The sequence below is a fragment of the Procambarus clarkii genome, chromosome 26, assembly GCF_040958095.1.
Source record: "Procambarus clarkii isolate CNS0578487 chromosome 26, FALCON_Pclarkii_2.0, whole genome shotgun sequence".
Taxonomy (NCBI): domain Eukaryota; kingdom Metazoa; phylum Arthropoda; class Malacostraca; order Decapoda; family Cambaridae; genus Procambarus; species Procambarus clarkii.
The window spans coordinates 15071992-15084658 of record NC_091175.1 but is presented as its reverse complement, the minus strand read 5'-3'; the positions used below and the strand labels follow the sequence as shown (position 1 = coordinate 15084658).

The following is a 12667-nucleotide window of genomic DNA, read 5'->3' as shown; positions in this document are numbered from 1 at the left end:
CCTTTCCCTAGTCTTAGTACGATATAACTGAAAAAACCCTTTAGGATTTGTCTTTGCTTGCCCTGCTATGCGAACTTCATAGTTTCTTTTTGCTTTCCTTATCTCTTTTTTAACATTTCTAACCAGTTGTACGAATTCCTGTTCTAAAGTGACCTCCCCATTTTTAATCCTTTTGTACCAAGCTCTCTTTTTACCTATAAGGTTCTTCAAATTCTTTGTTATCCACTTTGGGTCATTAGTATACGATCTATTCAATTTGTATGGTATACTACGTTCCTGTGCTTTGTTTAGAATATTCTTAAATAAGTTATATATTGAATCCACATCGAAATCCCCATTTAAGTCACCTATCGCTGGGTTCATGTCTCGCTCCAAGACCGGCCCACACCCCATACCCAAGCCTTTCCAATCAATTTGACCCAAAAAATTTCTTAGGCTATTAAAATCAGCTTTTCGAAAATCTGGCACTTTAACAGAATTTTCTCCTACTGGTCTATTCCATTCTATGCTAAATCTGATTTCTTTGTGATCACTGCTCCCTAGCTCACTCCCTATTTCGATGTCATTAATTTGCGTTTCCCTGTTAGTTAACACTAAATCTAAAATATGATTTTCCCGTGATGGTTCCTTAATGTGTTGCATAAGAAAGCAATCGTCAATTAAATGCTCTTGTCTGCACAGAAAAAATAGATATTATTGCACTTACCGAAACGTGGATGAATGTAGAAAATAGAGAACTATTAGCTGAATATCAAATATATGGATTTAAACTATTTCACACAGATAGATATATTAGACGAGGAGGTGGAGTAGCCATATATGTTAGGGACAATTTGAAATGTAGTCTCAAAGAGGGAATCAAAACAGAGCCACACACAGAAACTATTTGGATTGAATTAAACGAAAAAGCTAATAATATTATAATAGGAGTAATATATAGGCCACCAAATTTAGACAGAATGGAAGCAAAGCATCTATGGGATGAAATATCTAGAGCATCTAGATCTAACAGTATTTATGTCATGGGTGACTTTAATTTTAGCGGAATAAACTGGTTGAACAAAACAGGGAATAGTGAAGCAGAAGATTTTCTAGAATTAATTGACGATTGCTTTCTTACGCAACACATTAAGGAACCAACACGGGAAAATAATATTTTAGATTTAGTGTTAACTAACAGGGAAACGCAAATTATTGACATCGAAATAGGGAGTGAGCTAGGGAGCAGTGATCACAAAGAAATCAGATTTAGCATAGAATGGAATAGACCAGTAGGAGAAAATTCTGTTAAAGTGCCAGATTTTCGAAAAGCTGATTTTAATAGCCTAAGAAATTTTTTGGGTCAAATTGATTGGAAAGGCTTGGGTATGGGGTGTGGGCCGGTCTTGGAGCGAGACATGAACCCAGCGATAGGTGACTTAAATGGGGATTTCGATGTGGATTCAATATATAACTTATTTAAGAATATTCTAAACAAAGCACAGGAACGTAGTATACCATACAAATTGAATAGATCGTATACTAATGACCCAAAGTGGATAACAAAGAATTTGAAGAACCTTATAGGTAAAAAGAGAGCTTGGTACAAAAGGATTAAAAATGGGGAGGTCACTTTAGAACAGGAATTCGTACAACTGGTTAGAAATGTTAAAAAAGAGATAAGGAAAGCAAAAAGGAACTATGAAGTTCGCATAGCAGGGCAAGCAAAGACAAATCCTAAAGGGTTTTTTCAGTTATATCGTACTAAGACTAGGGAAAGGATAGGTCCATTAAAAACTGAGACAGGTCAAATAACAGATAGTGATGAAGAGATGAGTAGTATTTTTAATAAATATTTTGTATCTGTATTTACTAAAGAGGAACTTAACAATATGCCTTTAGCCGAACAAGTCTATGTGGGTGGGGACGAGGACAGGTTGACGAGTTTAGCAGTTACCAGGGAGGATGTTCTTAAACAAATAGTAAAACTCAAACCAAACAAATCCCCAGGGCCGGATGAAGTGTTTGCCAGGGTGCTTAAAGAATGCAAAGAGGAGCTTTGTGACCCACTGTCAACCATATTTAATAAATCAATAGAGTCAGGCAGAGTGCCAGAGTTTTGGAAAGTTGCTAATGTGATACCAGTTTTTAAGAAAGGAGATAGATCACTTGCGTCTAACTATCGACCAATTAGCCTAACGTCTATTGTGGGAAAGTTACTCGAATCTATAATAGCAAATAAAATTCGTCTTCATCTTGAAAAACATAAATTAATAATTGAGTCGCAACATGGTTTTATAAATGGCCGTTCATGTTTAACAAATTTGTTATCTTTTTATTCTAGCATTGTTGAGGCAGTTGATAGTGGTAAGGATTGCGATGTTGTATACCTTGACTTTAGCAAAGCTTTTGATACAGTGCCACATGAAAGACTGATTAAAAAAATAGAGTCTCATGGTATTGGGGGTGCTATATTAAGCTGGATTAGGGCATGGCTATACCAAAGGAAACAGAGAGTTAGTATAAATGGAATCAAGTCAGAGTGGGAAAATGTTGTAAGTGGAGTGCCTCAAGGCTCTGTCCTGGGACCTCTGTTGTTTATAATATATATAAATGATTTAGATTCAGGTTTGAGTAGCAACATTTGCAAATTTGCCGATGATACGAAAATCGGTAGGGAAATTAATTCGGAGGAGGACTCACTATCACTTCAAGTTGATCTAGATAGGGTTTTGAAATGGTCAAAGGATTGGCAGATGCAGTTTAATGCTGATAAATGTAAAGTTCTGAGGTTAGGTAATGATGATAGAGTTACAAGATACGAGCTAGATGGTGTTGTGATTGCGAAGTCGGATTGCGAAAGGGATCTGGGAGTTATGATTAGTAAGAATTTAAAACAAAAGGATCAATGCATAAATGTTCGTAATAAGGCAAATCGGACACTTGGATTTATTAATCGCAGCGTTAGTAACAAGACACCTGGTGTGGTTCTCAAGCTATATCTTGCTCTAGTTAGGCCCCATTTAGATTATGCAGTTCAGTTTTGGTCGCCATATTATAGAATGGATATAAATTCACTTGAACGTGTCCAGCGTAGGATGACTAAGTTAATTCCCCAAATTAGAAATCTTTCATATGAAGAAAGATTAACAAAGCTTAAGTTGCATTCACTGGAAAGGCGAAGAGTTAGGGGTGACATGATAGAGGTTTACAAGTGGATGAATGGACATAACCGGGGGGATATTAATAGGGTATTAAAAGTATCAACACAGGACAGAACACGAAACAATGGATATAAATTGGATAAGTTTAGATTTAGGAAAGACTTGGGTAAATACTGGTTCAGTAACAGGGTTGTTGATTTGTGGAACCAATTGCCGCGTAACATTGTGGAGGTGGGGTCCCTCGATTGTTTCAAGCACGGGTTGGACAAGTATATGAGTGGGATTGGGTGGTTATAGAATAGGAGCTGCCTCGTATGGGCCAATAGGCCTTCTGCAGTTACCTTTGTTCTTATGTTCTTATGTTCAATTAATTCTAGAAAATCTTTTGCTTCACTATTCCCTGTTTTGTTCAACCAGTTTATTCCGCTAAAATTAAAGTCACCCATGACATAAATACTGTTAGATCTAGATGCTCTAGATATTTCATCCCATAGATGCTTTGCTTCCATTCTGTCTAAATTTGGTGGCCTATATATTACTCCTATTATAATATTATTAGCTTTTTCGTTTAATTCAATCCAAATAGTTTCTGTGTGTGGCTCTGTTTTGATTCCCTCTTTGAGACTACATTTCAAATTGTCCCTAACATATATGGCTACTCCACCTCCTCGTCTAATATATCTATCTGTGTGAAATAGTTTAAATCCATATATTTGATATTCAGCTAATAGTTCTCTATTTTCTACATTCATCCACGTTTCGGTAAGTGCAATAATATCTATTTTTTCTGTGCAGACAAGAGCATTTAATTCGTTAATTTTATTTCTTAGACTTCTACTGTTAGTGTAATATACCCTAAGTGAATTGTTATTTTGCGGACCTTCTCTTTCCCTGATCGTTTTGCCAATTCCTTTCTCCCACAAACACATACTTTTATTACCTCCTTCCTCCAAATCAATTCCCATACCTCTATCTACTAACAGTTTAAACCCAAACAAACACCTCTAACCACTTCTTCTAGCGAGTTCGCAACAGCAACAACCCCAGCTCTCGATAGATGCACCCCATCACGAGCATACATTTCATTTCTTCCATAGAAGTGTTCCCAGTTGTCTATGAAAGATATTGCATTTGATTTGCAATATCTTTCCAGCCGGCAATTGACACCAAGTGCCCTCGATATCCATTCATTTCCCACTCCCTTTCTTGGAAGAATGCCACATATGATCGGGATTCCTCCCTTGCTCCTAACTAACTCTATGGCTGTTTTATACCTCTGAATCAGTTCCTCACTCCTGACTCGACCAACATCATTTCCTCCCACGCTAATGCAAATAATGGGATTGTTCCCATTACCAGCCATAATATCATTCATGTTGTTTATAATATCACCAATGCCAGCTCCGGGATAGCAAACCCTTAACCTGTTCCCCCTATCTCTAGCACAAAACGTTCTATCCAAATACCTTATCTGGGAATCTCCCACAACTAATGTTTGCTTAGGTACTTCCTTTACTTTCTGAAATCTGCTATCCTGTAGTAAACACAGATCAGCTGTCCTGTAGTAAATACAGATCTGCTATCCTGTAGTAAACACAGATCTGCTATCCTGTAGTAAACACAGATCAGCTGTTCTGTAGTAAACACAGATCTGCTATCCTGTAGTAAACACAGATCAGCTGTCCTGTAGTAAACACAGATCTGCTATCCTGTAGTAAACACAGATCAGCTGTCCTGTAGTAAATACAGATCTGCTATCCTGTAGTAAACACAGATCTGCTATCCTGTAGTAAACACAGATCAGCTGTCCTGTTGTAAACACAGATCAGCTGGCACTTCATTCACGAAACTGAGACATTGCGATCGTGTCTATTGATTTTCCACGCTTCCTCTTTAGTACATCTTACTCTGCCTTGGGGGCTTCTCTTTCATGTTATCTATCTGGTTTATGCTTCTTATTCTTATGTCTGTCGATGTCCTGTGTTGTTAACATAAGAACATAAGAACATAAGAACAAAGGAAACTGCAGAAGGCCTATTGGCCCATACGAGGCAGCTCCTATTCTATAACCACCCAATCCCACTCATATACTTGTCCAACCCGTGACTTGTTTCAACCCTTGTTCTGTTTTGTTATCGTCTCGTCTAATGATGTGCGTTTTTCTCAAGGTTTTCCTTATTCTCAGAGGGGCTCTGAGGCTTGAACTACAGTCATTTATGTATTGTAAGAACAAAAGAACATAAGAACAAAGGTAACTGCAGAAGGCCTATTGGCCCATACGAGGCAGCTCCTATCTATAACCACCCAATCCCACTCATATACTTGTCCAACCCGCGCTTGAAACAATCGAGGGACCCCACATCCACCACGTTACGCGACAATTGGTTCCACAAATCAACAACCCTGTTACTGAACCAGTATTTACCCAAGTCTGTCCTATATCTAAACTTATCCAATTTATACCCATTGTTTCGTGTTCTGTCTTGTGTTGATATTTTTAATACCCTATTAATATCCCCCCTGTTATGACCATTCATCCACTTGTAAACCTCTATCATGTCACCCCTAACTCTTCGCCTTTCCAGTGAATGCAACTTAAGCTTTGTTAATCTTTCTTCATATGAAAGATTTCTAATTTAGGGAATTAACTTAGTCATCCTACGTTGGACACGTTCAAGTGAATTTATATCCATTCTATAATATGGCGATCAAAACTGAACTGCATAATCTAAATGGGGCCTAACTAGAGCAAGATATAGCTTAAGAACCACTGCAGGTGTCTTGTTACTAACGCTTCGATTAATAAATCCCAGTGTCCTATTCGCCTTATTACGAACATTCATGCATTGATCCTTTTGTTTTAAATTCTTATTAATCATAACTCCCAGATCCCTTTCGCAATCCGACTTCGCAATCTCAACACCATCCAGCTCGTATCTTGTAACTCTATCATCATTACCTAGCCTCAGAACTTTACATTTATCAGCATTAAACTGCATCTGCCAATCCTTTGACCATTTCAAAACCCTATCTAGATCAACTTGAAGTGATAGTGAGTCCTCCTCCGAATTAATTTCCCTACCGATTTTCGTATCATCGGCAAATTTGCAAATGTTGCTACTCAAACCTGAATCTAAATCATTTATATATATTATAAACAACAGAGGTCCCAGGACAGAGCCCTGAGGTACTCCACTTGTGTTGGTTGTTAGTGGTATTGGTGGCTTTCAGTTCATTCTTTTATGGTTGAGTTCGCCCTTTTCCTTCCCTTTCTCATATGACTATTTCATGTTCCAATATACCCCCATTCCTTCGCTACATGTCTCTCCCTCTATGAACCTAACATTTCGCTATCATTTCATGTTATCTTCCCTTCACCCCCATGTCTTCCCTCACCCCATTCATCCATGTACCTCATCAAGACTCGCTGGTTCAACGTTACTATCCAGCAGGAATGATTGTAAGTTGCAAGCTATTCCCGTGACAAACTGTTGCACATAAATCAACATTCACCCTTATTGATCTTATGGATAGTGAACTCCCCAGAGAGGCTAGAGAGGGAGACCCATAGAGCATACGTGTGTAGGCATCAATCCACTCCCTCATACCGTGTACTCAAGCATCCATCTATTGATTATCAAGACCTGTTTTTCCACATTGTTAAAAGTGGATTTTGAATCACTCTTGGATGAGAGGAATCACGAAGCCTTCCCACCATAATAAGGCTTCCATTCCCTGAGATTCAGATCGTCGGTATTGTTGCTGTTTAAGATTCGCTACCTGGAACAGAAAGTTCCAAGTAGCACGGGCTATGGCGAGCCCGTAAACTGCCTTCCTTCCTTCAGATCGTTGTTAGACGTTTGTTATGATAATGTCCTGAGCCACAAAGAAAGAGTTTGCGGCTACGACTGGCAAGTGGTCGTTAGGCGGTCTCGCATTTTTCCTCAACGACACAATAGCAGTGAGAATACGACCCCATCAGCTGGCTGTTAGAGAACACAGATGAAAATATGAGGAGAATCCTTGTGAGGGTCCGTAGTGACATGAGGGTGAAGGTCATTGTGAGGTAGAGGGCCACTGTTGTGTTTAATGACATTATATATATATATATATATATATATATATATATATATATATATATATATATATATATATATATATATATATGTCGTACCTAGTAGCCAGAACGCACTTCTCAGCCTACTATGCAAGGCCCGATTTGCCTAATAAGCCAAGTTTTCCTGAATTAATATATTTTCTTTTTCTTATGAAATGATAAAGCTACCCATTTCATTATGTATGACGTCAATTTTTTTTTATTGGAGTTAAAATTAACGTAGATATATGACCGAACCTAACCAACCCTACCTAACCTAACCTAACCTATCTTTATAGGTTAGGTTAGGTTAGGTACCAGAAAAAGTTAGGTTAGGTTAGGTAGGTTAGGTAGTCGAAAAACAATTAATTCATGAAAACTTGGCCTATTAGGCAAATCGGGCCTTGCATAATAGGCTGAGAAGTGCAATGAAACATAATCCCTCTTCTGGGATTATGTTTCATTGTTCAATCAAATTTTTGTATTCCTATATTCCAGATATTTGCATTAATATTTTTACCATCAGAGATTTTATTATTATTTTTTTTACCCTATGCGGAACCCGGCTGTGTCTCGTTGGGCACGTACCCCACAGTAATCACCGTGCAAAGTTGGGTCTAGCCCAGAGGCAGCAGCGAGAGGAGACACTAGAGGAGCACCTCCACACCCTTACTGCCGTGCCTGGCACCCTCACTGCCGTGCCTGGCACCGTACCTGCCGTGCCTAGCACTGTACCTGCCGTGCCTGGCACCGTACCTGCCGTGCCTGGCACCGTACCTGCCGTGCCTGGCACCGTACCTGCCGTGCCTGGCACCGTACCTGCCGTGCCTGGCACCGTACCTGGCACCGTACCTGCCGTGCCTGGCACCGTACCTGCCGTGCCTGGCACCGTACCTGGCACCGTACCTGCCGTGCCTGGCACCGTACCTGCCGTGCCTGGCACCGTACCTGCCGTGCTTGGCACTGTACCTGCCGTGCCTGGCACTGTACCTGCCGTGCCTGGCACCGTACCTGCCGTGCCTGGCACCGTACCTGCCGTGCCTGGCACCGTACCTGCCGTGCCTGGCGTGCCTGGCACCGTACCTGCCGTGCCTGGCGTGCCTAGCACTGTACCTGCCGTGCCTGGCACCGTACCTGCCGTGCCTGTCACCGTACCTGCCGTGCCTGGCACTGTACCTGCCTGGCACTGTGGCATTAATAGCGGTTGATGCTGTCTCAAAGCCCTCTCTAAATGGCGTAATAATTGTCCTCATTATCCTATGCATAAGATTCTCCTCCTCTTCACTCTCCTTCTCCTTGCTGTTCTCCTTTACTTTGTCCTCTTCAGCTTCTTCCCTCTTATCTCCTCCTGTTCCTGTTCTCCCTCTTCTCCTCTTCCATGTCTTCTCTTCCTCCCAGCATGGCCAGAAAGGTAACTCTAGTCGTGTAATAGGGATAGTAATAGTCGTGTAATAGGGATAGTAATAGTCGTGTAATAGGGATAATAGTCGTGTGGTTTGAGAGGCTTGCAGAGGGCGCCAGAAGCTGGACTTGGTCTGAATTGCTTGTGAATGTAGCGTAGAAATATTGGTCTTGGGCTTGCATGTGCAAATGCTAACTCTAATATACCATTTACACACGTAAAATGCATGTGTAAATGCTATATTTAGGCATCTTTGCTTACCCAACCTGACCTTTCACCCCCAACCTGACCTTTCACCCCCAACCTGACCTTTCACCCCCAACCTGACCTTTCACCCCCAACCTGACCTTTCACCCCCAACCTGACCTTTCACCCCCAACCTGACCTTTCACCCCCAACCTGACCTTTTCCTACTCAGGTTCAAGGCTCGTTACAGACACCCACGCAGAGCCTCGCGTATCTGGATCAGAATTTGTGATGCTTTAGTTAGTTTATCTTGAGGTAATCTGAGTCCAATATTCTTACTTACAGATGGCTGCTAGACACGTAGTTCCCGTCTAACAACCCCTCTGTAAACAACTAGTAAACAACACTAGTGTAAAGTATGAAAGTGATATTAATACACAACAATATATGAATTATACTACAGAAGATCTATTGACCCATACGTGGCAGCTGATATTTATATCCACCCAAACTCATTCACGTACATGAGTGAGTTTGAGTCCCACGGAATGAGTCCCACATACATCATGCTACCCGGTAATTGTAGTAATGCAATGGGACATTTTATTACTACAGGCGTAGTCATACAGGCGTAACATTGATGGAGAACAGGTTGTGAGAACTTACTTATTGATACCGTCGAAGTCAGCACCCACACCAACATGGTCGAGCCCCGCCACGTCCCGGATATGATTGATGTGACCTGTGAATGAGACACATAAATAGTTGATGTGAAATCTTAATCCTCAACATTCTTGCATGTTGCAAATATCATTAGCCAGTTGTGTACTCACAAGTGAGATCACAGTGACGAGATCTGTGTGAGCATCTTGGGAGCAGGACGGCCGGATGCTGCGACGATCCTGCCCGTTTATCGACACAGAAAGATAAAATTTAGAAGGATCACGATATGATTTTTGTTTTTGAAAAACGGCAACACGTGAGACAAATGAGAGTCGGTGGCTTACATGTAATGGAAATGTCAAATTTATATTTTTTACATAAAATTACAATTTTAATTTACATAAAAATTACATCTGAAGTGTTTTGAACATGATAGCAAGCGGTAAGAAAAGAATGGAGACGTTATCATTCCATCCACGATATCTTACGGGACTTTCGGGAAGGGGATAAGATCTGATTGCCTCTGGAAGAATATGCTGCTTGCATCACGAGCTTCCAATCATGCAGATGTAGTGACAAGAGATTCTGGCGACTCGCGAATCATCGATGGACGTAATGCTGTCATCTGTTACTATCTGTGCTTGCAAATCCCGCTGCAGTGAACTTTCCCCAGGAGTAGATCCTCTATAATTGTTGGAAACGTTTTACTTTTGATCTTAAAGTGGAATCTATAGTGTCGAGCATCACTGCCCCTCAGGCTTTCCCTTCTTCCCTTTCTGGGGTAACCTCCCACGTACCTCTTCAACTAATCTTATCTCCCAGGCGACCTCTCTCTCTCTCTCTCTCCCACCCGCTCCCAAATGCACCCCAAGTCTCTCCCGTCACTGTCTGTCTTGCTCTCAACGGTTAAATGCCTCATTCCCTGCCTCTTGTGAGTCTCAGATTGCTTCACTCCTTGCCTCTAGTGAGTCCTAGCGTCTTGCTTCACTCCTTGCCTCTAGTGAGTCCTAGCGTCTTGCTTCACTCCTTGCCTCTAGTGAGTCCTAGCGTCTTGCTTCACTCCTTGCCTCTAGTGAGTCCCAGCGTCTTGCTTCACTCCTTGCCTCTAGTGAGTCCTAGCGTCTTGCTTCACTCCTTGCCTCAAGTGAGTCCTAGCGTCTTGCTTCACTCCTTGCCTCTAGTGAGTCCTAGCGTCTTGCTTCACTCCTTGCCTCTAGTGAGTCCCAGCGTCTTGCTTCACTCCTTGCCTCTAGTGAGTCCTAGCGTCTTGCTTCACTCCTTGCCTCAAGTGAGTCCCAGCGTCTTGCTTCCTCATATGAGTCCCAGCGTCGTGGGCTGCCTCATATGAGTCCCAGCGTCGTGGGCTGCCTCATATGAGTCCCAGCGTCGTGGGCTGCCTCATATGAGTCCCAGCGTCGTGGGCTGCCTCATATGAGTCCCAGCGTCTTGGGCTGCCTCATATGAGTCCCAGCGTCGTGGGCTGCCTCATATGAGTCCCAGCGTCGTGGGCTGCTTCATATGAGTCCCAGCGTCTTGGGCTGCCTCATATGAGTCCCAGCGTCGTGGGCTGTCTCTTATGAGTCCCAGCGTCTTGGGCTGCCTCATATGAGTCCCAGCGTCGTGGGCTGCCTCATATGAGTCCCAGCGTCTTGGGCTGCCTCATATGAGTCCCAGCGTCGTGGGCTGCCTCATATGAGTCCCAGCGTCTTGGGCTGCCTCATATGAGTCCCAGTGTCGTGGGCTGTCTCTTATGAGTCCCAGCGTCTTGGGCTGCCTCATATGAGTCCCAGCGTCTTGGGCTGCCTCATATGAGTCCCAGTGTCGTGGGCTGTCTCTTATGAGTCCCAGCGTCTTGGGCTGTCTCATATGAGTCCCAGCGTCGTGGGCTGTCTCATATGAGTCCCAGCGTCGTGGGCTGCCTCATATGAGTCCCAGCGTCTTGGGCTGCCTCATATGAGTCCCTTACCTTGAGGCTACCTTGAGGTGCTTCCGGGGCTTAGTGTCCCCGCGGCCCGGTCGTCGACCAGGCCTCCTGGTTGCTGGACTGATCAACCAGGCTGTTAGACGCGGCTGCTCGCAGCCTGACGTATGAGTCACAGCCTGGTTGATCAGGTATCCTTTGGAGGTGCTTATCCAGTTCTCTCTTGAACACTGTGAGGGGTTTGCCAGTTATGCCCCTTATGTGTAGTGGAAGCGTGTTGAACAGTCTCGGGCCTCTGATGTTGATAGAGTTCTCTCTCAGAGTACCTGTTGCACCTCTGCTTTTCAACGGGGGTATTCTGCACATCCTGCCATGTCTTCTGGTCTCATGTGGTGTTATTTCTGTGTGCAGGTTTGGGACCAGCCCCTCAATTATTTTCCACGTGTAAATTATTATGTATCTCTCCCGCCTGCGCTCAAGGGAGTACAGATTTAGGCTCTTTAGTCGGTCCCAGTAATTTAGATGTTTTACTGAGTGGATTCTAGCAGTCCCAGTGTCGTGGGCTGTCTCTTATGAGTCCCAGCGTCTTGGGCTGTCTCATATGAGTCCCAGCGTCGTGGGCTGTCTCATATGAGTCCCAGCGTCTTGGGCTGTCTCATATGAGTACCAGCGTCGTGGGCTGTCTCATATGAGTCCCAGCGTCGTGGGCTGTCTCATATGAGTCCCAGCGTCGTGGGCTGTCTCATATGAGTCCCAGCGTCGTGGGCTGCCTCATATGAGTCCCAGCAACTCACACTGCCTCATACTCAAGTCCCGTCAAGCGAGATCTCACATTGAAAAAACTGTATAAACCTAAATTTTCTGTCCTTGATAAGTGGTTTACACGGAATGTGTTTAGCAAAAACTGCACAAAATACTTAGTTCACTATTCTAAGCGTAGCGTTATTACTTTGTATAGGATAGGTAAATTTTATTACGCATTTCTCATCAATGAGAAATGAGTTCATATTGCACATATCGGGCAACTAATCGCGTTCAAAGCTTCCTCAGTAGGTAAGCAAATTCTCTACTCAGAGTCATAAGACTAAAACAATCTGTTACTGGTCGACGACCGGGCCGCGGGGACACTAAGCCCCGGAAGCACCTCAAGGTAGCCTCAAGGTAGCTACCTACACTAATGTCACTATTAGACAAGTACAGCTGACCTGCGTCCTGCGTCTCGACGCAGGACGCAAAACATATTTCAGCATTGAACA

At 42.9% G+C, this 12667-nt stretch overlaps 1 protein-coding gene across 1 annotated transcript in view; it reads right to left on the bottom strand.

The window, feature by feature from the left end:
* The window catches only part of LOC123756806 (uncharacterized), a 168451-nt gene that overhangs the window by 12369 nt on the left and 143415 nt on the right, over window positions 1-12667 (bottom strand). The window contains exon 11 of the mRNA XM_045740164.2: window positions 9494-9569. Coding sequence (XP_045596120.1) covers window positions 9494-9569 — 76 coding nt within the window. The remainder of the gene's footprint in view (window positions 1-9493; window positions 9570-12667) is intronic.